A 27,321-nucleotide genomic window follows, 5' to 3' on the forward strand; every position below is an offset into this window, starting at 1 on the left:
TGTAAGATGTCACTCCCGGTAGGGATGCCAGGGAAGGAAGAAATGACAGATGCTGGCATCACTTTATCATTTTCTACTTTATTACTTCAAATTAACAACCACGATAAAGCTCAAAAAAGTTCAATATTTACACAGGAAAAAAGTACAAAATCCCCCCCCAAAGTTCTTCAGGTTTTTTTTTTTGTTTGTTTGTTTGTTTTAAATTACAAAGTAATAAAAAGTTTTGCTCTTTAATTAAAAAAAAGAGAGATACAGTAAGAGGGGTAAATAAATTAGGAAAAAAATAGGGAGGAAAAAACCAAAATCAAGTGTTAAATAGAAAGGATAAAAACAAACAAAACAAAGACTAACCCCACCCTCCCCGCCCTGCCAACAACCCATCGGCTCCACACTACAGTGACAGTGTGTCTGCTACAGGCCATAGGTCGCAGTGGTGATCATTGTGTTCTGAAGCCTCAAGTGCCACAAAGCAGCTTGAGTATTCCTAAATTATATTTAAAAACAACTAAAGGGTGGGGGGGGGGGAAGAGGGGAAGAAGGGGGGGAGAGACAGATGGGAAAGGGCAGGAAGGGATTGTGCATGTGGATCTTACTTGGGGTTGCATGAGTGAAGAAGAGAGCAAGAGCCATTGCTCTGAAAGAACACCAAACTCCAGTTTCTGTGCACCTCTCTCTTCTCCTCAAGTCCCACACTCTCTCCGCAGGAATTAAAACAAGTTTTAATTAAAAAATAAAAATAGAAAAAAACACACACACAGCCAGACAAAAAACAGACCCTGCTGCAGGGATGGGAAGTGTATTTCTCCCTGTATTTCAACTCCAGCCTTCCCATCCTCCATGGGACCAGGTGCTGCTCCAGGATCCCTCGGCGCACGAGGAACACTCGGATTAGGGATGTCTGGCACTTCTCCCAACAGCCAAAAGAAACAAATGCAGAGAAGCCACCCAAGGAAAGGAAGCCCAAGTCAATGATTAGGCTGTTGCCACAATTCCCCTCACAGCTTAAAATTCAATTAATGCTTGTGAAAACAAATTCTATTATAATATTAATCAGACTTCTACCATCAAGTGTGGCTGGAGTCTGATTCCCTCCAGGCTGACAAGGCTCCTGACAAAAGAGAACAGAAAAAAAAACAACCACATACCACCCCCCCATCCCCTGCCCTCAGAAAGAAAGGAGAGCAAAGATAAAAGGTATATGGCTAGAGACCATATCATTTGAAAGTTGAAAAAAAAACAACCAACCCAAAACACACAACAAAAAAACACAAGAAAAAGAGAAAGCAAGCAGGAGAGGATATCCAAGAAGAAGAAAATACAGAAAGAAACCAAAACCAGGAGCAGAGTCAGGAGAGAGAACTTGGGGGTAGTCAGTGGGGGTGGCAGTAGGGCCAGGGTGAGAGTGGAGGTGTTCCTGCACAGCTCCCACGTCGTCAGCTTCTCTGAGGCGCTCACGCTGGGGGACACAGGCAGCCCTCTCAGCAACAGCTCACGCCGGCGCAAGGGCACAGCTCGACTCCTCGTCGTTGCAAAAAGAAATTCTCTTGGGTTTGTTGTTGGTTGGTTTTTTTTTTTTTGTCTTTTCTAGTTTTTTTTGTTTGTTTGTGGGTTTTGTGGGTTTTTGTGGTTTTTTTTTTTTTAAGTTTTGATTTTTTATTATTTAAAAGAAAAATACAGTGAAGACACTAGAAAGAACATTAAAAAAAGAGAAAAAGCGAAGAGATGTTAGGAGAAAAGGCTCTTCCTGGCACTTCCAACACCAGCTGGAGTGTAACAAATAAAGTCAGCCTTTTCTTCTACACTCCTGCCACCCCTCAGAACTACACTGTCCAGCTACTGCCCTTTCCTCTACAAGAGGCACTCGCTGGCTGTGCAAAGTCTCATACACTTGATTACTGCCTTAGCACCCTCCTCCCCCACACCATCACATTGCCAGAAAAGCATTCATTAGGAACCAGCAAAATGGCTCCCTGGCCCAGCACCTTCTTCCCCTTCTACCCTCCTAGAGAAATGAAAGCTACCTTCACACTCAAGATAACCCATACCCCTCACGGTTTTGGCAGACAATCTCACTCTTCCCTCTGAAGCCAAAAAACATCTTGCTGTAAGGCAAGAGGAAAGGAAACCTACCAATCCCACCCCCACAATATCAAAGCCTTAACCTAATCCCTAATGCTAGCAATTCCTTCCTTGGGAGGATCCCAGGCACAAGGACAGGCTCACCTAAGCAAACACTGGTCCAGTGGCAATTGCTCCTCACTTCCCGAGGTGATCAAATGGCACACTTGTCTACAAGAAAACAAAGAGGAGGTGAAGGGTGGAGAGGGACAAAAAGGCACAAAGGACACTAAAACAGAGAATCAACACGTTTCTCTCAGGACATCCTGCCTCCCAAGAGTTCACTGTTTCACTTCTCCAAACCGCTGTGGTCTGGAATACAACCAGATGAAGGCTTCCTTCCAGTAAGACAGTACTGATCACGGCCTCCAGAAACTAAGTAACTTAAGGTGCAACTTGGTAACACTCTTCACCACACCAGAAGCTTCACTCTGGGGTCAACTCCAGCAGATGAGGTAGAAACAGACTATAGGCCCCACAACATTCTGTGACACCCGGACCAAGGCAGTGAACATCACATTAGGGACTCACCTGTGATGCTGAAATCCGTGACACTTCTTGCCGCCCTGTGAGGTCAGATGAGGAGACATTGGCAGGAGCTCCTCGGTGTAACCTCATGCTGACCTTCCGCTCCCTGTCCACTCTTGAGATTGCTCTGGGGGATGTGTTTCCTTTTGGGGCAGAGCAACAGGAGACAAGAGTATTAGTCAATAGTTCCTGTTTGCAGCCAAAACCAGAGGCGGCACCATCCCCCCCTACTCACCGGACTGTTGGATTCGGGAGGTGGGAGTGGAGGCCATGGGCTCAGTGACATTGCGAAGGCGGTTGGCAGTGGCTCCGGCAGGTGGGCCAGGGGGCAGCGCTCGTGTGGCTGACCCCCGGAGCTGCCCCATCCTCTCTTCTCGCTCGTGCTCTCGCCGCTCCCGATCCACATCCTCGGGATTCCGGGCTGCTCCCTGAGGAGGAGAGAGCCCCCCACGCTACACATGGCTGTCAGACAGAGACAGCAGCAACCCCACAAAGAAAACTCACTGTGCTCTATCACACCACAAAAGCAGAGCTCTGCCCCCTAAGTATGTTCTCCCCAAACCATTTCCCACTACACCTACAGAGGACCCCATTCTCTTCCAATAAGAAACAGAGAAACAAGCATATGCTGTTAGAGCTGTTACTGCAATCCATGTCTGTGTCCCACCTCCAAATATAGCTGTCTCCTGAAAACTTACCTCTACCAACCCATAGCTATATACTTATTGATACATGTGCTCCATCAGGAACACTCACTAACAGTAGCTATACCCCTCAGTTAGCATCACCAAACAACTCCACCCCTTTTCACTCTACCTGGCCCTCTGCCTCAAGCTGCTCACCAGGAGAGGCACAGACCCCAGGCAGTTTCTAACTTTCCATCTCCAGGATATGAATCAACCCCTGTCCCTCCAGCCCTTTCACCACAAACACTCACAAATTTAAGCATGTTCCAGTCAAAGACGTAGTCGTAGGAGAAGCCTTGGCGGTGGAAGAGGTTGCGGAAGAGCTGCCGCAGGTACGAGTAGTCAGGTTTGTCATCGAACCTCAGTGAGCGGCAGAAGTTGAGGTATGTCGAGAACTCAGCTGGAAGGAGCAGAGAACAGCTGGTTAGTGCACACCACCCAAATCCCCTGGTCTCACTGTGGAGCTGCTGTGGCCCCTCAGCAGCACAGTGCTGGACCAGGACAGCACAAAGCTGTGCAATGAAAATGGAGCCTGATGGTCGCAGTGCTCTGGACACCAAGAAGATCCCGTGCTCATGCATCTCTTTTCTGGCTGCTCCTTCAAGCAACAGGTATTAAGTCACAGAGCCAGCTGAAGGACAATCACAATGTAAGCCTAAAGAATAAAGGCTGGAGGTGATCTTTGGGAATCTCAGCTCAGACCAGAGGTCCTTCTAGTTCAGTAGCCTGTCTTAAGCAGTGGCCAGACACAGACAGCTACACAAGAGAATGACTGGGGCAAGCATGTCCCACTTCCAGCTTCCACCAAATAATCAGCTCTTCTACAAACTTCTCACTTCCAAGTTCCAGCAAACTCATTGCTCATACAGAGATCAACTCACCTCTGAACACCCTCTTGGCCTTTCCTGAACCTTCTAACCATATTCTTTCTGAAATGGTGGGATGGATCAGAGCTGCACAGTGCACGAAAGGTGCAAGTGGGCCATGGGTTTATGTACACTGCTTGGGCTTCTTTTGTTTCCTAGTAACGTCCAACACTCAATCCACTTTCCTCAGCAGACACCAAGCACAAGGTTGATGCTTTCACAGGACCATCTATTCTAACTGCAACACCACTTTGTGCACATGCCACGAGTACCAAGACTTCTCTCTCCTCACATACATTACTCCATGTTTATCTACTAAGAACTGCATTTGTCACTTCATTGCCTGGTTATTTCTGCAATTCATGACAGTCAGCCCTCACCCTCATTACCCAGATTAAGCCAGGATCATCATCATAACCCCTCTCACCTCACTGCCCACCACCTTCTCCAGACTCCTTCTGAGGTTCTAAAGATCCCTCTCTGCACCCCCATGTCCTTAGTAACACAAGGATTGACTCTACACAACATCTATATTTCCCACTTTGGGGCCAGAACTGCATCACCACCAGTCTCTTATCCTTCCCATCACTGGTGTCAGCAGCACATCCTGGTCTGGGGCACTGGGCATTGCTCTTCAGGACTCAAGACTTAATGGGGTTTCATGAGGAAAGCAAGCCATGTACCAAACAAGACAGCCATCAAGAGGAGAGTACTTACAAGGGTACCCTTTGCAGAGCACCTCAATGGGTGTTGACATCTTCTTCTCACTGATCCTCTCATACTTTTGGCGCTTGGTGGCAGCCTTGAGGCCCTGCCAGGGCAGCGAGCCCAGGTTAAAATACATGAGCACGTAGCCCAGGCTCTCTAGGTCATCACGGCGACTTTGTTCTGTGGGAAGAAGTTAAAGGGGCAAAGAATGAGCAGCAACCACAACTACTTTGGCAATCATGCAGCTTTGTAGGGGAAGATGGAGTGAAAGAATCAACCCTTCTCTCTTCTTGAGTAGATTTTTATGGATAGACAGAGTTCTAGAAGACATTCTAGAACCAATTCCTGGAGGGATGTTCACACTGCAGAAGTGCTCCTCTCCCCATACAGTCCAACCCATTTCACAAATGAATACTCTGACTACCTTCTCACTTGGACAAGCCTTAATTCACACAAGCATGTAAGAGGTCAAGAGCTGCTGCAGCGATACTGCCTACTTCCCTATCCCAGAGGAAGGGCACCTACACTTCTCCACCCAGAATTATACTTCATCCTGGGGATTAGTCATGGCAAAGGTAGTCATGAAAAGACAAAGCTAAGAGAAGCCCAACACAGCCCTTTCAAATACATCTTCTAATTAACCTGCAGATATGCTTTACAGAGGCAGAAAAAAGGAATGGGTGACCCCTCAACAACTTACATAAGTTAGAGAGAGGCAATACATGGTTTAGTTCTCACTAAGGGTTAATTCTTGTTATCAGTTACGTCCTACTACCTGCCCATCCAAAGGCCAGTAGATTATCACAGCTCCCCTTACTCTGCCAGGCTCTCCTCAGTGATGTCCAGTGATAGGACAAGGGGTAATGGGTGCAAGCTGGAGCACAGGAGGTTCCACATAAAAGTAAGGAAAAACTTTTTCCCTGTGAGGGTGACAGAGCTCTGGAGCAGAGTGCCCAGAGAGGCTGTGGAGTCTCCTTCTTTGGAGACATTCAAAACCCACCGGGTATGTTCATGTGTGACTTGCTCTAGGTGGTCCTGCTCTAGAAAGGGGGGCTGGACTAGATGATCTTTATAGGTCACTTCCACACCTAACATTCTGTGATTATGCTGAAAGAGTAACTGTAGCAGGTCCAGAAGTACTGACACAAGCAGTGAGTCTCCACGGGCCTTTCTACCACCACAAGCCTCTCACTACCTCATAGTGGGTTTCTGGAGGACTGGAAGGTTTGGCAAATTAAAAATATTAGGGAGGGGGGGAAGATCTCCCACTGTGTTTGCAGAATAAAAGGAGGGTGACATCACTCCATAACTGAGAGAAGAGAGCCTCTGGTTGAAAGCACATGAAATGCCATGTTCCAAGACACAAGCAGAAGAGAATGCAGACATGCAGATCTCCACAGCGTCTTACTTGCAACACCAGAGAAATAACAGCTTGTTTTGTTGTTTCTTTTTTAACCCTCATCAACTTACTGCCTCAAGTTGCCCACTTTAAAAGGGGCTAACGCTTCCTAATCTCATCAGGCTGCTGCCAAAGATAACTACATGACCGGCTGGGAGATGCTTAGACACTATGAAGGAAGAAGGGAGTAGCAGCCCACAGGCTTGCATTTAGCCTAAGGCTGGGATACGTGTACCCTTGGAGTGCTGCAATTACACACCATGCATACCAACTAACCAAAACTAAACACTATTTGATAATGACATACATTCTGAGACAGGAAGCCTGTGGAAATGGGGAGTCAGAATGCACATCTAGGGCCCGAAAGCAGAGATGGTGAAGGTAACCTCCTCAATCCTGCAATTTGCCAGCCCTTGACTTAGCCTTACTGTAGCTTTAAAGCCTGTAGCTGTGGATTCCCTGCCTGGAGCATGGGGGTGCCTCTCAGAGCAGTAGATGAAGGTAGGGCAGGAACCAGAGAAGCCTACTGAACAGATGAATCAGCCTTTTAGAAATAAATCAGGATTTTGTCTCTCAAATCTTGCTTGAACTCCATGCTTAAGGTAAGATGGACCACACCTCTCCACTTGCATGGAGCACAGCAAATGTACATCTAGACAGAGTCCTAGTGATTTCAGGAGGGCCAGAATTAAAGATCTGAGGTTAGGGAGACTGAAGTCTGTGTGGAGTGCTACATGTCCTTACTAGAGGCAAGGAAAGGAGTTACAAAACCAAACTGGGCAGCTCACTAGTATCCATTACATGGATGTAAACACAACTGTGCCTTAACACAGCAGCATGAGAGAGGAAAAACAACTGTAAGCAGGACATCAAATTATTAATGAGCTGAATGATAAGTGTCTGATTGGGGTGCATCCCTTAAGTATTATTTCTCAGGCACATGTGGTCATTGTAGCCCACAATTTCAGTGATACTCAAATCCAGGAGGGCCATGAAGAGGCTGGATGAGGCTCTGTCCAGCCTGATCTAGTGTGGGGTGTCCCTGCCCATGGCAGGGGGGTTGGAACTAGATGATCCTTGTGGTCCCTTCCAACCCTGAATGAAACTATGAAACTATGAAGTACCAACAGATGGATCACAGTTGTCAGGCTACCTCACAACACTGTAGCTACCTTTCACCTGTAACCCTAACTGCAAGATCTTCAAGTAAACCCTGGATGATGGTGAAGAACAACAGAACATCATCTTATTTCTTTGTAACATCAACTGAAGATGAAACAACTCCCCAGGCTACCTCCAAATACTTTACCTTTTTGCCTGGCCTCATATACCAAACAGCCACAGGATACCACACAGCATTAGACAACAAAAGTGGAGTAACTAATTAACTGGGGGGGGGGCAAAAATCACATTTACCCACTAAAGAAACGGTATTTAACACTACTGTTCCCACTTTTAGAAGCTTGACAATCGTTGACTGACTCTCTCAGCATGCCTAGGACACAAGCAAAAGGTCTCACTTTACAGTTTCAGAGGAGAAACGAGTGACCTGAACATATGCCCAGAGCAAGTCAGTCCAGAAGCAGGATTACAGTCATGACCTGTAACACTACATCATGCTTCCTCTGTTTTATTTCAGCTTCTCAACTCTTCCACAATAGATGGGGGACTGCTAGTTCTGCAAGACACTCATCCTCTCCTCCACTAGCTCACAAAGCCCCTTCCAACATAAAACACATGACCTCTCAAACCCAACCTACTCTGCAAGCAGACTCGTGCCAGTTCACTCCCACTACCAGGGAGGCTCCCAGCCCACACCCTCACTCCCTTCCCAAAGCAGGGTCTTCAGAAGGAGCTGAGTCAGGGGTGAATAGCAGGATGAGTTTACTCAAGGAAGACATGCTTAGGCAAAGGACAGGAGACTGAGGACTGTACTGCCCTGGATGTAAAGTTTGCAACAAGAACTTGTTTCCTTGCAGTGCCAAGTGCCTCCTGATCCCCAAGGATAATGCCTCCCCACATACCAGTTCTGTCCATGGCAGCAGTCCTGCTCCCAAGCAGGACTCCCTAGAAATCAGCTGGGGCCAGCCCAGCTGCAAGCAGTCTTCAGCAACATTTTCCTGACTACATACTCAGATCCGATTTTGTACATGCTGGGAACACACTTCCCCTTTCTCTCTCCACTGCCTGACAGCAGCCTTTAAAAATAACACAAAAACCCAGAATGGGTGGCAGAGGGCAGGATGAGCAGAACAATTTCATGCTCTGCACAGCTTACACTGATGCCATCTAGGCCATGCATTTGGGGAAGAACTGTGCCCTGCCCCCAGCCTCTTCTCATCCAGACAAAGCCCACCAGACTTCTTCCAAGACTGTCTCCTGGGCACCCCTGGGCATCTATTTCCAACTTTACAAGTTCCAGAGGGTGCAAGGGACTCTCACCCCCAGAGCATGTGAAAATTGACTGGAATGCGTGAACCAAAGCCTGCACAGTCCAGTGACTCCCTCATCAGCAAGCCTCCAGCTGTGGAAACCCTCCTCAATCCTGCCTCCTACTTTTTCACCCGGTCACTGGGAAAAGAATGTGTTTCCACCAGACATTGGAATGCCCAACCCTTAGCTTGCACATTCAAATAAAGGCATTTATTCATTTGCTATTCCTGTCACACAAATACCTCCTGGTTCCTTCCCTCTCCCTAAACCACATTAATGTAACATTAAGACAGAGAATTTAGTCTCAGAGAAGTAAACTCAGAATGACAGTTCCCATGGCAAGGCTGCTAACTCACAAACTTGTCTGTCACACACCTTGTGGCAAGGTCTTGACAACCAGGAACTCCAGCTGCAGCACCAACACCCCCTTCCCCTTTCCTTCAGGCAAGTCATGTAACCTTTATGCCATTCAGGAGAGCTATCTGTAACATGGAGATAATTCACCTGAGACCTGTTGCACAGAGTAACTCACACCCAGACTTTCCCAAAGCAAAGGGCACAAAGAGAGCAGCAGCTTTGCTGAGGTCGCTGGCATGTGCAATCTGCCCTTGGATTAGTGTTCAGACATTGTTTGTTCACCCTGATACACAGGCCAAGCACCAGCAGCACAGGGCTAAGCTGGAGCAGGATAAATAATCAAGTCCTTAAAAAAAACCCCCACAACCAGACATTTAGCCTCTCCTGAGGAGTTCAGACAGAGCAGGCACACAAAAGAATCGATAGACATAGTAGTGAGAATTATTTTGTGCCTGTCTCCTTGTGGCAGTTACCATGGCTGTGAAAATCTTGACTGAGTAAGTCTATAGAGAGGCAGTTATATATAAGCAGGTCAAGTCAAAATACAGAAGAACAACTTGGAAAGCTCTACAGGAACTATTTTTACTGTGTGGAAGAGTTCAGGAGATCACAGATCACTTTCAAGACGCAGCACTCCCCATTTTCATATAAATACTATGTTTTCAGTCTACCCTTATACAGCGTTAAGCAAGAAAGACTGTGGGAAACTGCTTTATTTTCTGCAGGTCAGGTCTTGACTCCACATTTCTGAGAAGCCATCTGCAAGAGGGGAAAAATGGGAAGCTTTCCCTAGGAGTCATGAGGACATGAAATCCTGTGGAAGCTGCTAGCTTAAAAAGTTTAAGTTCCTTGCTCTGATTTTCAAATTCCCAGCTTATACATTCCATCCTAAGAGCTCCCCAAGACAGACTGAGCTGCGAGGACTGAAGATACCTTCCCGGGCCTGTAGTCAGGGCAGCTTCAGAGTTTCTGCTCTTCAGATTTGCTACTTAGTAGCAGTACAGTCAGGGAGGTCAGAGCCTTGCTGATGAAACAGGGCCCCACGGTACCAAGTGGCACACAAACACATACCAGGAGCACAGAGTGTCACAAAGATCAAGGGAGGCAAGACAGGCGTAACAGTTCTTTACCCACCATCTCCACACAGGTCAGCAGCAGAGCCAGGCACAGAAGCCCAAGCCTCTCTTTCTGGGGACACACTACATCCCCTGGAAAGATGCCCACCAAGGGGCAACAGCCATGCTCACCTATTCCCAGGTGGGTGTTGATAGAGGCGTAACGAGCGGTGCCAGTCAGGTTCTTGTTTTCCCGGTAGGGGATGTGCTGGTGGGTCCGGGCGTCTCGGTACTTCTTAGCCAACCCAAAATCAATGATGTATACTAGGTTGCCTTTTTTGCCAAGGCCCATAAGGAAGTTGTCTGGCTTCACATCCCGGTGGATGAAGTTCTTGGAATGAATGTACTCAATACGGCTGATCTGGAGACAGGGGAGCAGGAAAGTAAATAGGGAGACAAGTGAGAAGGTAACTCAGCTACACTACATCTGTTAAGATAGCACCCTGTCCAGGACTCTGGGCTGTCAGAGCAGGCAAAAGGACATTTTGCAGAGAGTATCAGAGAAAACAGCCAAGGAAAAAAGACACCCTCTGGGAGCAGAAACATCTAGAGACAAAGAATGGAGATGAAGTTCACTTCTGCACACCAGCCCAGACCTCCATCAGGGGAAGTCACCTTTAGTACCACAAGGACAGATGGGAAGCAAGTTTGTATGGACTAAAACTTCAGCTTCAGTATTGACACAAGGAGTCTGCAAAAAAATTAGCCAGGCTGGGAAAGGACAGGGTACAGAAGAGCTAAGGGTCTTAAACCAGGGCACAGGCAGTTGAGTCAGCATCAGTAGCAATGGCAGTCATTCATTACCTGTGCAGAAGCCATGCTCACAACACATGGGTGAGCAGCAGGGGAAGAAGGGATGGAGATCAAGAAAAGCCAGCAGTGCCTAGGTTCCAGGCCCCCAGCTTCATCAAGAAATAGAAACCTGGCAGCCACTTACTGCTAAATCAAAAAAGCCTAGGATATAGCATTCTTGAGCAGAGGAGAAGAGGGGTGGGGGTGGGGAAAGGCACCCAAAAGGAGAGTAGGCACAAATGCTTCAGAGGAAACTCACCATCTGGTCTGCCAGGAGCAGAACTGTCTTGAGACTAAATTTGCGGGAACAGAAGTTGAAGAGATCTTCCAGGCTAGGCCCCAAGAGCTCCATCACCATCACATTATAGTCCCCCTCTGCTCCACACCACTTAATGGAGGGGATACCCACTGGGGAAAGAGAGAGATTAAGTCCACAGAACAGAAGAAAACTGCTGCATCCCCACTGAGATGATCATATCTAACACCAAATAATTTCCCTTCTAAGGCTCTCCAGAATAATTTCTTCCTTCAACCACTCCCCCAGCCCCATCCTTTCCTCCTCATCTCACCTCCTCCCTGCATCATCTTGTAGAACTTGCTTTCAATGTGGAGCTGGGGATGCTTGGTTTTGACACATTCCAGTTTGATGGCCACCTCTTCACCAGTTGCAATATTGGCTCCTGCATAGAAACGAGGGTGAAACGAAGATTGAATGTGCTTCCACTGAAGCTAAACACTTTTAACAAGGCCTATACAGATACGAAAACCTTAAGATTTGCCCTTAGATTTTTTCTGTGGCAGAAATGGGATTCAACTACTTTAGCCTCATGCAGAGTTTCCAGCACTGCCATTTCCAAAGCAAGGCACATGAATAGGAATCCAGCTCTGATTCAGTAGCCAGGCTTAGAACAACAGTCCTATAATGTATTAGCTACCTGGTTATCTCAAAAAGTGCCAGGCTTTGGGAGGTCAGTCTTTATGTAGCAGCAGTACCTAAACCAATGCAAGTTTTAGCTGTCCCTGATCATGTAACTATCCCTTGAAGCCAAGCCAGCCCCTCAGACAGTGATATGGAGCACCTGTTCTGGAGAAAAATCACTACTTACCTCAGGTAAATGATTTCAACAGAGCAAATGAGTTCAGGAGGAGACACTGCTAACATTCCCAGACACTGCTAACACTCCCAGCTACCTCTAGCTTCTCCACAGCCCTGACCTGCTCAATACAATTTCCAAATCTCCAGCTTCTCCCTCTCCTGAGGGCTTTAATACCACCTTTATCTTCTGCCAGCACAGAAACATTTGCTATATCCCAAATTAGAAGCATGAAGAAATAAACTGAATCTTTGTTGAAGGTATTCCCAGATTGTTTGTGACTACACAAAACCATCACCCCACACACTTCTTCCCGAAAAGAACTGAGCTGCCAGCCACAAAAGCTAAAGCCAGCACTCTGGTCCCAAAGTGCACTGTCAAAGGAGGAAAGGGACAGTCTCTGTCCCATACCAACCAAGAAGATTCCAGATGTTTCACATCATCCTAAAAGGGAAAGAATTAAGATCTGCACACAGGTCACAGGAACGACACTCAAGACCTGCTCCTCTCTCTTCCCCTCCTATGCTTGCCTCACACACAGACAAGCTCTTCCTTACTTCCAGAGCTATTTAAAGTTGCACTCATACACAATCCAGAAAGCAGCTCTGACCATCAACAAGTTATGAACACTGTCATGAAATAAACTACTCCAGAACATAGGTGCCACACATGAGCTGGAGTCAAAGATGATGTTTTGTATCTAATTTTGGTTGGCCTGGTTAATTTGTGCCTCCCAATCTCTGTGAAATGACTTTCAGAGCCCACAAGGACAGCTGTAGAAAGACCTCCATTCATCTCCCTTCACACACCGCCTCCAGAGACAGAGACCAAAGTAAAAATGGAAGTATTTTTACAAGTGGATCCCTCTGGATCCTAGGAGGATCCATCCCCTGTTGAAGACTTCTGGCTTGTGCATTAAGTTAGCCAAGAGCTGCCTGGTGGCAAAAAGATGTCATCTAGATACTACAGCACTGGGTCGAGACAGACAAGCTGCTAGGAATTTGTAAGAGGAACAAAAACCATCAGGGCCTAGAGGGATTGATTTACTAAGAAAGATTAAAAGATCTAAATATGTAACATAGGCAAGAGATACAACTAAGAAGGGTGGGGAGGAAGAATGGGACATGACAACAGTCTGCAAGTATTTGAAGGCTGTAAACACTAAGGAGGGAAAGGAATTATTTAGGGTGCTCTGAGGGAGGGGAAGGAGGAGCAATGGGATGAATTTAATAAGGGATTTTACTCAAGAGCCAGAAGAAGGGAAAGGGGAAAAAGAGATCCTGAGAGCTAGAGCCATTTGTCTAATGGTTACTTTTGGAAAGATGATGATATTTTCCACTTAAAAACTGTTGGCCAGTAAAGCAAGTCCATACATTCCCTTAACTCCACAACAGCACTCCACCAGGACTGGAAGAAGGACAAGAGCACAAAAAGGAGCTCAGATCACGGTAAGAACATGGTCCTGGACTATTATCTACCTTTTAAATTGGTGTTCAATCACTAGCCCTCATTCAGAATGGAAACATCCGGAGCATCCAAACAGACATGAGCACTTCTTTCCCTTTTCTCTTTCCCCTGCCTTTGTGGAGGCTTTCCTCCAAATGTTCTGCAGCATCTCCCTTCTCCATTCCCTGGGGGAATTTCTCCCTGTCATAGTCCATCTGCTGACACACATGCAATGGCAAGATTTGCTGACTTTTGGCAGCAGTAGCATTAGCATTTCAAATGAACCCTACTCCCAAAAGTTGAACAGTGGAAAAATGAATGAGTTCTCATCTCCACATTGCCCTGTGCTGCATCCATATACTAGGCTGTCTGCAGCTAGGGATGTAAAGCAGGAAAAGGGAAAAGAGGGCTAAGTATCAAGAAAACTTAAGATTCTGCAAAATGTGAATATGCCATTCAAATGATCAACAGGGTCTTCAGCCCCACGCTCTCCATAGTCCACATAAGTGTTAGTCTCTCAAAAGAAGAAACAACCCTGTGGCCTGGATAAGCAAGAGCAGAACCAATTGGACCTAATGAGATGCTGTTCTTAGCTGAGAGGGGGTCACCATCTGAAAGCTTTAGGTTTGTTCCCTCCCCGAACCCCGACACATCATCAATTTGCTCCCTGTACAGGTTCTCTGGCTAGAGATCTGCCCAGACTGAGAGCACCACCAGCAAGGAGAGAATTTAAGGGCAGGAGTCTCTCCGATCCTTTGTTCCATGCTTTAACCACCATCTTTTTCATCGATACAAGCACAAAAGCAACAGTTCTCCATTGCCTCTCCTGCCTGGAAAGGATCACATTTCAGACAAATGCAGCAGAGCTTGCCTTAGCTTCAGCCACTCGAGAGACGTATGTAGGATTGGGGATAATTCCTAACATCCACCCCCAGTCTCGCTCCGCTGTGGGGGCTGCACAGATTCAACTCATTCATCACGAGCTGTTTGCAACAGGGCCCCAGGGACAGAGGATGTCACCGGCTAAACAGGATCTTTTCCGAGTGAGAGCCCTGCTGCGTGTCTGCTACAATAAACACCACCCTCCCGGCACATCGCGCAAGCCGACAGGCACAGCTCCCGCTGCCCGCTCCCCTCTCCACACGCTGGCGAGGGAAGAATGGAGGGCTGGGAACAGATGGAAGAAGTCAGATAGGGCGAGAGAGAGTTAACAGGCCAGGAAACAAAGGGAAGGCACTCCCCTCCCAGCAAGGGAGGAGCCAGCCACCAGGAACTGTCCCCCGCCAGCGCAGGTCCCAGCATGCTTTGTCTGCCGAACCATCCCCAGCTCCTCTCCGCTGTCCCCTCCAGTGAATCCAGGCCCCAACGATTCCTAAAGGACCCTGCCCTGCCTCTCGGCCAACACCTCTGACAAAGCACCTCTCCTCCAACGGCCAAAGGTCTCAACAATTCCTCTGCAAACTGGGTTTCACTCTTTTGAGTGAGCAGTTTTAGAGGCAAAAGGGCTCACTAAGGCTCACAGGCAGCCCAGTCTCATTTCCCACCCTCCCAACCCAACATGGGGAGAAGATCCCCTTCAGCACATCTATCCCCCAAGGTAGGGCATGGAAGGAAGGCATTGTGCTTCAAGCCCCAGCTAAGGATTAACAGAAGTTCATTCTTTGTGTCTGCCCATGTAGAAATTCTGGTGTCCTTCTGGCAGGAAAATCCCAAAAGGCACAACATGCAGTACCCAGTGGTTACAGAGCAGGTGAAGGAACTAACATCCTGAAAGAGAAACTGGGGATAAACCATGCAGCCCATGCTCATCCTCAAGAGACAAACAAGGCTTGTCTGCCTCTGCTCTGTCTCTACACCATTATCAAGGGAGAGAACTGTGAGGTGAATGTGGTATAGGAGGGAAGTCTTCATGAATGTGCCCCTCTGTCTGCAGAGCAGAGCAGACCAGCCCATGAGAGGATAGCATAGGCATAAGCGTCCTCCAGACATACCATCACAGACTACATGGCTGATCCCTCCGGGCTGGGGAGTCACCCAGGCTCCAAGAAGTCTTGCTATCACTGCTTCAAAACATGCTGGCTTGCACCTCAATGAACTTCACAAGGGCTTTGATATTGCATTCAAGCAACTTGGTTGAACTCGCTAGCTGGAGGCATCCCACTGTGCTCACCACAGTAGGGCACTGGGGCTTCCTCCACCTCATGTTTGCTTACAGGCAAGGCAGGCACAACCCCTTCACCAGGGCCTGTTTTGCATGTCCCCTTCGCACAGGTGGACAACATGCTATGTGGTGCAGAGGAATGCAGTATCAGGTCTTTCTGTTCCATACCTCCCTCTTTCTCCACACGTACTCCAGATGCTTTGCAAGATCCTAACAATTAATACTCTCCTTGAGAGAGTGTGCAAGGCTTCAAGCCCTCGAACAGCTGAAAGATGCCATGTCTGGTCTTTCACTCCTCAAACCCTAGCACCTGAAAATTTAAAGCACCATCACCCAAGACACTAACTGGCTGGAAAGCCTCAGAGGAGTGGCATAGAGGACTAGGCTTCAGTAAAGGCAGCAGACAGTAGAATTGGGATCCCAGATCCATTATTTATCAACTTTGTTCATGCTCTGGATAAAGGTGGCAATGAAGCCTGTTACTGATGATTCCCACAGGATACTTAATCAAAAGAGGCTGCCAACACCAAATCAGCAGAGAATAATAAAGCAAGAGGGAAATGGAGATAAAAGCCAAAAGGTTTAGAAGAGAGAATGTGATTTACAAACACAGGGAAAAAGTAATGTGAATTAGAGGTATTCAACACAAAGAGAGGGAGAAACGGGAAGATGTTGCAGAATTTGGAAGAGAGCACCTACAGTACAGCTGACAGTGCTCTAAGGCCAATTCTGCAACCTGATACAATGTTGGTGATGGGGGAAGCCAAGGAGACCCAAAGCAGCCTATGCAGAGGCATCACATTACAGAATCATTCAAGGGTAGCCCTTCACTGCCAGGCTCTGAAAATGCCACACCTCAAATGCTGCATAGGCTCTAAGTTGCTGAGCAGATGGACAAACTAGGAAAAATTGAAGCAGCAAGACTGAGGGGTGGTGGATGTATAAGGAAGCAAAATACAACTTAAAAGTTAAGGAGCACGTGATGACCATCTGTAAGTGCTCAAAGGGTACAAATACCAAGAAGGAAGAGGGCAGTCGGTCTGCCAGCCTGCAGGACTACAGCTAAGCAGATAGTGGTGAGAATTAGGTGACAGCTAAAGCTACACCAGCTCTCACAGAGGGACTGATGAGGCTGCTAGGTAATCTCACCACTCTGGCCCCATATAGTTTGAACTATCAGCAGGCAAGGCATCAGAGAAGACATCTAGACATCAGCATGGAGGCTTGGAAGAGGTTCTGCCCAGGTGATCTGATGTGACAACAGGAAACCCAGTGTCTCATGAGCTCTGTCTATTGAGCTCCCATCTTAGGTCATTCCAGCCACTAATTAAATCCCACTACAGATGTAACAGACCTGGGGCCTAGGACTTGAACCAGGTCAAGCCTCTTTGGCCTGTTTTATACCTACTAGTCACAGACACTGGACCACCTCTTCCACTATTAGCCTTCCAAAAACTTTTATCCCTTCCACCCTGAAGAAACAGCCATCTCCTCCTTTCCACCACCCACTCTTTGCAGAGTTTATACCCAACCCCCCATCAAGCTCAAGAAAAGGAGGTGAGAGAGCTGGAGTAGGGTGTATGACAAATATGCCCTGAATATTCCAAATCTAAAATCAGCCTGATCAAACACCGCTGTGTCTCCAATATCTGCAAGGCAAAGCTGAGCTCATCCCACTTTCTTTACCACCAAGCCAGCAGCAACTACCCTGTGTCTTACATGGTGCCCACAAATATCAACTGACAAGAAAAAACAACCCCCAAAATAATGATACAATTGAGAAAAACAGCTTTGGAGGTGGAAGGACAAAGGCTCACACTCACCTAGGTAAATGTCTCCAAACGAACCACTGCCAATCTTTCTGCCCAGCCGGTATTTGTTCCCCACTCGAAGCTCCATGGTTCAGTCGTGCTGGGAAAAGAAGCACAGAAAGCACAGCATCAGAGCAGAGACAGGAAGTGAATCATGTAAGACTACAGAAGAGACCTCTCCACTTCACCCAGAGACTGGGCACATTTTTAATCTTGAAATACTTCACTTTCTACACAGCCTCTAACCCCCTCTCCTGATCTCCCAGATGCCCAGGAACACTGTGAGCTAGAAACACTGCAGGAACTGGACCTTTTCAAGAATGTCTTCCCTGTTTCCATTGTAGGAATGAAGGAGGAGTGAATCCCTTCTCTATCATTTTGTTCAGGGACTGGAGGGGCAGGAAATCCCTCCTAAGGAGGTTTCATTGGGCGATTACTTCACACTACCACAAAGAGAGATAGTACCACACACTGTTAATCTACAGGATCTGGCACTTGGACAGTGGCAACCTCATGAAACATCAGAAGGGACAGGCATAGTAAATCGTGTGAGGATGAGGAGAAGTGCTCTCTGGTCCAACCCCAGACCAGCACACATCAGTGGCAGTGAAGTACAGGATCCAAGGGCTTCAAGAGACAGACAGACTCCCAGGAGCAAGCGACTCCATCACCCCTAGGCAGGAGCCAGCACAGGGACAGGGAGGAGACATCTCCCTGAACTGAACCCTGCAAGGCATGCACTGACTAGGAATGCCACTTGCTTATCTCCACACACTTCTGCTGATGGGATCACAGCCTACTTTGGTCTGAGTCTCTCTGCCTCTACTGCCTACCTAGGTGTGCCAGCTGTTTGTTTTTAGCAGCTCAGACCTTTCCTCATCCTTTTACCTGAGGTGATTAGCTAACCCTTTGACCTGCTATACCCCATCAACATTCCCAGCCTTAGCCTACTCACCTTCCACAGAAAACCAGCTAGGTGGAAAGACCATGGGCACAGAGTCTGGTCTCCCTGCTAACCTCAACTTCTGCTGCAAACACCTCAGCCAAACACAGCTCCACAGTTCCCCTATTAACAACCCCCCCTTGGCCTCGCCCCTTCTGTGGACACCAATTTATTCTAGTAACTGTGGCTCTTCCCAAGACAGCCAACATGTCTCCTTTTAGAGGGATCTGCCACATTCCTAATTTATGCAATGCCACATTATTAGCATACAAAATGCAGACACAGAGCCTGTTGGGGACAGGAAAGGTGAGGAATGATTCATGTTCTCACAAGTAGGTGAGAGGAACTTTCCCTTGCTGGAGCTTGGTAGGAAGGAAGCATCACTGAAGGAAAGGAGGGATGAATGGCTTTGTGAGACACAAGCACACACACAAAAAATAATCTCAGCTACAGGATTTTGAACATACTATAAACCCAGAGCTGCTTCTCCTGCCCCAGGAGATGGGATTACAGAAAGAGGAATGGACGGGCTGCAGAGACGTACAGGGAAATAATCCTATCAAGACATTCAGGGGACGTTGTGAACCCTGAAAGCAGAGCTCCAGTCACCAGAAACCACACACAAGACAGTAAGAGGTGGAGTCCCCTCACCTAGTATTTACTTATGCATGTGGGTTTCTCTGTGTCTAAAGTCTACAAAAGCCTGTGGCTATTTCTGACTTTCTTACTAGAAGGAATGTAGGCAGAGCCTTGGGAACCAAACCAGGAGGCAGGTGTACCTGGGTGAGGGCGCAGCAAACAGACATGATTTTCATCCGCTGCCTGCTGTTCTGTATAACCACATTAACATACATCTGACTTGCTTACACTCCTACTCCAATAAACGATCAAAGGTCTCTGTCCCCAGGAACCCATTACACCACTGTCAGGAAGATAGCTCTCGAGCCTCCTTCCTTCATGGCCGTGCTTGCCCAGGCCTGTGAATCCTGAGCACTTCCACTTGAGTCCTACTCCCAGCTGGGGCAAGCACCACCAAGCAAGATGAAGAGGACAGGCAAGAGGTATCTCAGAGGTTCCCCCTGCACCCAGGCACAACATTTACTGGGCTGCAACGCCACAGTCCCAAGCCTAAATTTGGTTCCACCCTTCTGGGACAGGCAGGAGCCAGGTTAAGAAGGGTTCCCTCGCACAACGAGGCAACAGCCCTTCTAGCTGATTAAGCAACAGGCTCTAAGGGGGAATGTAAAAAATGCTCTGGGACGAGGGGGTGGAAGTAGGAAGCAGAATAATGGAGTGAAAAATCATGGTCTCGCACAGCTGTCCTTTTGCCTTATCTCCCCCCAACACACATAGGCAAGTGTGCTTGGAAAACCTGCAGGCAGGATCGCCAGAGAGCAACAGCCTGGATTCATGGAGAGGGGGCAGGACACACACACCCCACCCCCCAACAACTGCTGCTCCAGGAGTTCAAACATCTACCACATTTGCTTCTACTTCACATATGTACCCCCACCATCTAGAGCTTCTGCCCTTTACCATGTGATCTTCAGGTCTACTATGACATGAAGAAGAAAGAAAATTTTACATGCAAAATCCATGTTACTCTAGACGAAATTCACATTGCTCCCCTCTATATTATTGATCTGGGTAGAATTTAAAAAGCCCTCCCTCCCGCCCTCCCAGCGGGCTTAACCCCCCCTGCCCTGCCACCCTTCCTGCACTCTCCAGCCAAGGCAGCGTTCCCAGGGGCTGCAGGGCAATCATTTAGTTAAACCATTTAGTTTTCCATAAGGGATTAACACACATACAACCTCAACGCGAGTGTGTGCCCTGCATGAGCGTTTGCATACATGCATTACACAGACACCTACAATATACTACACAGCCTCAGAAAAAGAAAATAAAATACTACCCAGCCAGCAGCACTGCTTCCCCACACACACACCATTCTGCACCAATCCCTATTTATATAATATAAAATACCCACATACAGGCACAAAGGCCATTATATAAACACATGATAAGAGCTGATCCCGTACTGCTCTATCAGTGCTGATGGCGACCAAACACACAGGGAACATCTCGGGGCAGGGGAGGATACACGGATGGACGGGGGGCCACCTTGGTCCCACCTGAGAGGATTAGGAATAAGAAGATGTCTTGGCTAGCAAAGGCCATGAAAAAACCAAACCCACGGCTCAATAATGGAGGCTGCCGAGCCCAGCTACACTCCAGCTTTTGGTGGGAGTGTGGGGAATGGGGGCTGCTTTGCCCATGGACCATGAAGGTTTTACATGGCTTTTTGTGTGTCCGTGTGCGTGTGTGAAAGGAATAAAGGAAGAGCCTGGCAAAAATACTGATTTGAACTGGCTTAAAAATGGGAAGGAAAAAGAGAGAGGGAAAAAAAAAATATTACATTTTGATTGAAATGTAAACCATCGAATCCCTCCAGATCCTTTCACGCTTACAAGGAAAAAAAAAAGGAGAGCAGCATATAAGATGGGGGGGGGAGAGGAGGAACCCCAAAGAGCGTTTGGTCATTTGAGGAAGAAATAGCCACAACAGGAAAACAGAGGGGGAACAAAAAAAAATAATAATAATAAATACGTCCCTTACACCCCCACCCCCTACAGGCAAAACACTACGCGAAGACAGCCTTACCCGGGCTGTTATTTTTCCGGGTAGGTAACAAAAAGCAGCCACCCCCGGGAACGGCGCTGAACTTCTCCTCGTTCTCCACCTCCTCGCTCCCGGCCGCGGACCCCCGCCCCTACAGCCCCCCACCCGCACAAAAGGAAACACGAAGCCCTTCTCACACACATCTCCTAAAAGCAGACACCCCCCCCCCCAAAACAGGCAATGAGAGGGGCTAGGAAGGGAGACAAGGAGCATCAGTGAGCGGGAGAGGTGGGGGGGATAAACCCACCCCGGGAGCGATCCCCTGCGGGAACCCCCGCAGCCCTCCGCCGACAACTGTACGGCACCCCCTCCTCGTTCGCTCCGGCACCGCCAGCTGCCAGGCAGAGCCCCGACAGGGGGAGAAAAGGAAGAGAGCGGAGTCTCCCCGTACAAAATACACGGCCGCCGGTGGGGGGGACCCCCTTCCCGCACCCCCACAAAAGCGCTTTTGTCCCCCGCTGCACCCCTCCCCGGCCTGGCACATCGCGCCCTGCCCTCCCCTCCCCCGCCCCCTCCCTTCCTCCCCCTCCCTCCCTCCGCGCACACAAAGAGCCGGAGGGGCCGCCTTTCCCCCGGGGTTTGCGCCCCAAGATGGAGGCGGACACCCCCCATACCCACCCTGACGGGAAGGGGACCGTGTGGGGCTGCTGCTCCGCCGGCTGTCAGGGGGCCAGGCGGCCGCGGCGGGAAGGATGACGGAGGATTGGGGAGGGCTGGTGGCGGCCGTGCTCGACGCGTCCTTCCTTCCTTCCTTCGTTCAGCTCAGCTCGGCTCAGCGCGGCGCGGCGCTGCCTGCCGCCTCCCGCCCGCTCGCCGTCCCCTCCAGCCGGCGTGTGCTCGGCACAGCCCGGCGCTCACCCAGTTTCCATTGAGCCCCGGAGCCAAACCCACTGATGTCACCCAACGCAGCCCCGGCCCTCCTCCTTCTCCTCCTCCTCCGCCCATCGTTAAAGGCACAACTGCCCGCCGCTGTTCTCGCTGCACTCCCGGTCTCCGTCCTCTCAAAGCCCCTCCGAGAGTGAGGCCTAACCCCCACATATAGGGAATGGATTTTGGGGGCTATTTGCCTGCAACGGCTGCCGGGCGATCCGCTGAAGATTTCTCCTCAGCGCAGGGGAGTGGGACAACAGCCTACCCGTGGCAGCTCATTGCAGCGGGGGCTGTGGGGCAGCTCCACTATGCCACTGTTGTCAGCACGGCAGGGTCATCAGCCCTTGGCCTCGCTTGGGGATCCTCACACAAGGGTCACTGGGTCCCATCACAATGGCAGCAGATACCAAGTGGGGGTTCTGCAGGACGGCCCATAAGGCATCAGAGCCACAGAAGGGTGTCAAGGCTTCTCAGTCCCCGTGCCTTAGGAGCAGGGCTGAAGCATCTGCAAATCCACACGAATGTCAGCATGTATGCTAACACAGAGGTTCACGACACACCCATCAGCACATAGCTGCAAAGCCCAGACGCCCCCAGAAGCTCTGGGCTGTTTGGGAGCCAGGGAGGCCACCATGTACATCAGCAAGCCCCAAAACAACTCTGAAAGAGGCAGCTGAGTCAGGGTGAGGCAACCAGTATATATCAGACCCCCACAGGGGTGTAGCAGTACAAGCCAAGCTGGAGAAGCGTTTAAAGGCTTCTGGGAGGTAGAAGGTTGAGACTCCTGAATCAGATCTCAGGAGAGGCAGTTCTTGGAGTGACTGGTGGGAGCAGAGTTTGGGGTGATGCTGCCTGGCAGATGGGTGCAGGTTCTGAGGGGATGATGGCCATGCCAGTTTTCCCCCTATTGCTGGCCGAGGTGACGGAAGGGAATTGGAAGAAATCCCGAACGCAGACACAACCCTTGGGAACGAAAACAGAATGCGTGTACGGACACTCCAGCTACCTTTATTTTAATCATTTAGGGCTTAAAATAAAAACTCTTTAATTAGAAACATTCCCTTAATTGAATTGTAATCAAGCTTTTAGTGCTGTTAGCCTGGTTAACCACGTGATCTAATAACACCCACCTTCTTCTTTCCAAGCATTGCCTAGTTACACCTCCTCTTATGGAGTGATTTGTATTAGAGAGCCTGGGCCAGGGGCTGCTGGATTTGGCTATGTGCATAGCAGCCAGTATAGCAGGGACCCTATCTCCATCAGGCCTGTCACTGCTTCAGTGGTACAGCAAGTACCTCTTACCCCAGTATCTAAAAAAGGTGGGTGTTATATATAATCCAAGAAGCAGGACCCTTACTAGAGAAGAGTTAGGAAGGGAAGAAATTTGAGGGCCAGACAGAATCCATGCTCACAGTCTGTGCTAGGTCATCTCCATTCCTCTCCAGTTATCAATCTGGTGTGAAGCAGTAGCCATAGCTTTTCTATGCACCTCTACAATTATCACCCCCTCGTGTCTAGTCCTGCATTAAGCACCAGAATACAACATCTGTAAGGCTGTGTAACATCCCAGAGCCATCAGTGAGCCACAGCCCCACTTACATCCCATGCCAGGATGAGAACCCAGGAGGCCTTACCTCATCCCTTCTCTCTGGTTTGCCTGAGGAGGATCATTGGGTGTAGAGCATGGAAGAGATTGGAGGCTCCAAATGTAGCCTCTCAGCTCAGCAACTGGGGGATCAGCAGCTGGGGGATCAGCAGCTGGGATGACTTTCAAGGGGTCCAGACATGGTCAAACCAGTCCTAGATTGATCCAGAGAGTGATGCTGCTGAAGGCAGGCAAGCAGAAGATGGGCTACATGGGGTGGCTCTGCTTGCAGGCCTTTTGGCTGCTGTCCTGCTCACGTAGGAAAGTAAGTCTTTGGGTAATCTACAGTGCCACACTGTAAAGGCAATTTATAGCAATGTGTCTTGAGAGATGCAGTCCTGTGGGCTGCTGTATCCCAAGTGGGTTTTTTCTTGCTGAGTACTCCCCCCAGCCTCACCCTTGCCCAGGCAGGAAAGGAAAAGGAAGGCTAGAGTTGCCCTGTTTATACACAGTGTCACTGCTGGGTGGCCTTCCAGAGTCACCATGTATGGTATTCATAGCACCTCATAAAACTCATGGGAAAGCTAAGCTCCAGTGACCTAACAGACCTCAGAGATCTGCCAGGTTGCACTTGGCAGGTCTGCCTGATCTGCAGGGAGCAGAATCCCATTTCACCTTCTGTCTGGAGAGGGACATGCTGCTTTGAAGACCAAAGCCGCCACTTCACAGAGAAACTTGCCAGTGCTAAGAAAGTGTGGGGAATCAGGGGAAGAGCAGAGAAAACTTCAGTTCTGTGCTGAAGTTCTACTTCTGCAAGGCCAGTGAAAGCAAGAAAAGATGGAGAGGTGAGAACAAACACATTTCCCCCTGCATTTCAAGGGCAGAGGTTCCTGAGAAGGCAGGTACTTGTGGCTTGACACATCCAACAGAGCAGAACAGAGTTGCTCAAAGCATTAACTCAGAGGTTATTTTGATAACATTCAGCCCCTACTTTAAAAACTTTAAAATAAAATAATGTTCATAGGGTTTTTTGATGGGATACATGCTCTCATGTCTCAGTACTTCCCAAATAATAATGTATTTGCCTCCTCAATACTCATACCAAACAAGAGAGAAGGGGTTTAGAGAAGACCCAGCATTCCCAGAGGGAAGGTCAAAAGCAGCCTGGGAGGTGGGGACGCTGCTCTGAGCACTTTCCCAGGGCACTGTGCGTTTTAAAACCTTTTCTACAGTCAAGTTCAAGTCCCCAATCACATGCAGCAGGGAGCAGTAAATACTCCTGCAAATGAGACATCAGGAACCCAGGATAGCACAAGGCTGAAAACAAAATGCCAAAATAAATAAACATAGCTAATAGCTACCTCTGAAAAGGTTGCTGTGAGTGACTTGCTCAGCAGCAGGTAGGAAATCCACACCAGGGACAGGGATCCAGGCCAAAACACAACTGTCTCAGCAGTCAGCCCCTCCTTTTTTTTTTCCACACTTCTCAAAAGGAAAAAAAAGAGAGATGATGCTATGCTGAGTCCTTGCAAAGAGCCTTCTTCATGACACAGCCTGAACTCATCCAGAACAGCATCTAACCTATGTGCTGTAGGTGTCCCATGGAAAATAAATCTGCAGCCACATAATTAAAGGCTCAACCATAATTTATATGCATGAGGACATCGAAGGGCGGTTACACAGCCAGCCTTGGTGCTGCCATTTCTCAGTGATGAGAAATGTGCATTCCAATATCATCTAGCAGCAGTGGCCTCAGTGAGAAGCAGAGCTGGCAAGAAGTGAAACGTGCTCTTAGGTGGCATTTGGGGTACCAGCACAGGAAGAGTAAGGCTTGGGAGGAAGACTTGGGAGAACTCTTTTTCTGGCCAGTGGAGAAATCTGTGGTCCCAGAGCTGTCCTCCCCACTCCCCCTGTCCCCTCCAAGCTTTCCCATTTTTGGCTTCCCTTCTTCAAGCTTGTCACAAAGCCCTGGGCTCTGGGCCTGGCCATTGCCCCTTGCCAGGTCCATATCACCTGCCCTTCCCTGACTCTTCCCCCCTTCACCCCCAGGCCCAGTCTCCATCTCAAACCATACTGGTCTGGCTCAGCTGTGTGTCCTTGGCCAGCCAGTCCCAGCCTTCCTACCACAAGCTGTCTCACTCCACACAAGCTGCTCCCTGTCACCAGTCCAGCCTTCTTGGGCTGCTGGTCAGTGGCAGCTCCCCTCCATCTCCACTTTCCATCTGTTACCAGAATCCCCCATTCTCCAGGCAAAGGGGTTGAGTGCTGCCTGCCTTCCTCCTGTCCTCACTGCACACCTCACTGCCAATCAGTCCTCCTCTGCTCTTCCCATTCCCCATATTTTATCAGCACACCTCTGCTCTTCCTGTTCCCCATCCTACTGCAATGGCCAGCCCTGCTTTGTGCTCCCAGTTTTTCTGCTCACCAGCCCGAGTCACTCCAGCAGCTCCTAGACAATTCCCCCTTGCCCAACCAACCCGGGCATCTCCCTGCAGCTCCCAGTGACTCATCTACCTCTCAGACTCATTTGCTTTTCCCCATTTTTTTTTGTTTGTCTTTTCCCTTTGAGTTTCATCCTATTCACATTAGGGGCTTTCCTCCATGTCCATGTTCCTCCTCATGTCCCAAGAAAGAGGTGGCCAGGAGCAAAAGGCAGAGGGATTCAGCCTGGTGCCTGACACAGAGTGGCAGGATGCAGCTCTGGGAGGGAAAGCCATCCACATCTGCTCCAGCCCTGCTCCTCTGTGGGAAAGCCCATATGCTGTCACGTCAGCGTCAGAAGCCAGGGGAGGGTTGGGCAGGTCAGCAGAGGCTGAAATCCTTGTAGCTGTGAAGCTGTGACCAATCTTCCTCCCATGTTTAACAAAACCATGCAATTTGTCCACGCCGGTGGGGGTGAGGAGCAATGTTTCATGGAGCTGGCAAAACAGCCTCAGTGACACAAAAAGAACTGACATCCTGCCCAAGACCAAGCCTGTGCTTGAAAGCCCAGAATGTCCATGGCTTTCCTCCTCTGGGCCATATGTGTGCCCTCCAAACCTTGGTGGGCCAGCGTTGTGAAGAAGTACTAAATAAATTGTGCCCAACTCAAGCTGAGGTAATCCCTGTTAATGGAAAATTCCTGCTCCAGCAGTGAAATGTTGAGAAAGTTAGAAGCAAGTGAAAACAGGGTCTTAAAAAGGGAAGTGCTAGCAACCTTAATAATAGGAGCTGCTCCTGGCCACACCTGTAATTAAGGGCCTTTATTGCTTTTTTCCATATACCTCACCTTTTTTATCCTTGTGGTGTTCCCAGCTTCTGTCAGTTTGCAACTGACTCTCATTGTTACACCAATGCTGGCTTGCTTTTGTAAAAACAAACAAAAGGAACAAAACCAACAACAACAAAACCACAAAACAAACAAACAACCCCCCCCAAAACAACCTAATGGAAGAAACACAAACAAAGAGGAACATTCAGGTGCACCCTCTGGCCAGGGCAGACATAGCAGAGGACCACAGGACAGGGCCAAGGTTCCTTGGGAGGAGCTGGACTCAGGGCTGAATCAGCAGGATCTCTCTTGAAGACGTGTAACCACGTCCTCCTCAGCTGCACACTGAGTGGTTCCTAGGCAGCATGGCATCTGAGTGCCTAGTGGGTGATAGAAGAACCTGGCCCAGCAGCCTGAGCAAGATGCAGGATTGCAGGGGAGGCACTGTCTCTGTCTTGCCAAGCCTTGTGGGGTCTTCCT

The 27,321-nt window shown here is 48.8% G+C and overlaps 1 protein-coding gene across 1 annotated transcript; it reads right to left on the minus strand.

Moving 5' to 3' along the window:
• Window positions 1-58: 58 nt before the first annotated feature.
• On the minus strand, window positions 59-22,022 carry CSNK1E (casein kinase 1 epsilon). Its single transcript, XM_068142447.1, has 11 exons — window positions 21,755-22,022; window positions 17,527-17,614; window positions 11,572-11,682; window positions 11,262-11,410; window positions 10,343-10,571; window positions 4,916-5,086; window positions 3,584-3,732; window positions 2,882-3,074; window positions 2,650-2,789; window positions 2,224-2,289; window positions 59-1,685 (listed from the first exon to the last, which is right to left on the minus strand). Exons 2-10 carry the CDS (start codon window positions 17,600-17,602, stop codon window positions 2,257-2,259), a joined length of 1,251 nt encoding a protein of 416 aa, XP_067998548.1. The 5' UTR covers window positions 17,603-17,614; window positions 21,755-22,022; the 3' UTR covers window positions 59-1,685; window positions 2,224-2,256.
• Window positions 22,023-27,321: the final 5,299 nt, after the last annotated feature.

The sequence above is a fragment of the Melanerpes formicivorus genome, unplaced genomic scaffold, assembly GCF_026170545.1.
Source record: "Melanerpes formicivorus ecotype bairdi unplaced genomic scaffold, bMelFor1.0.p_v2 SCAF_8, whole genome shotgun sequence".
Classification (NCBI taxonomy): Eukaryota; Metazoa; Chordata; class Aves; order Piciformes; family Picidae; genus Melanerpes; species Melanerpes formicivorus.

Bases quoted from the DNA above. Each gene is read 5' to 3' on its own strand.
- CSNK1E (XM_068142447.1), bottom strand. From the start codon at position 17,602: ATGGAGCTTCGAGTGGGGAACAAATACCGGCTGGGCAGAAAGATTGGC. The intron at 11,411-11,571 runs GTGAGATGAGGA...CTCTTTCCCCAG, and splicing joins CAAGATGATGCAGGGAGGAG to TGGGTATCCCCTCCATTAAG. The intron at 3,733-4,915 runs GTAAGTACTCTC...TGCTCCTTCCAG, and splicing joins GCTCTGCAAAGGGTACCCTT to CTGAGTTCTCGACATACCTC.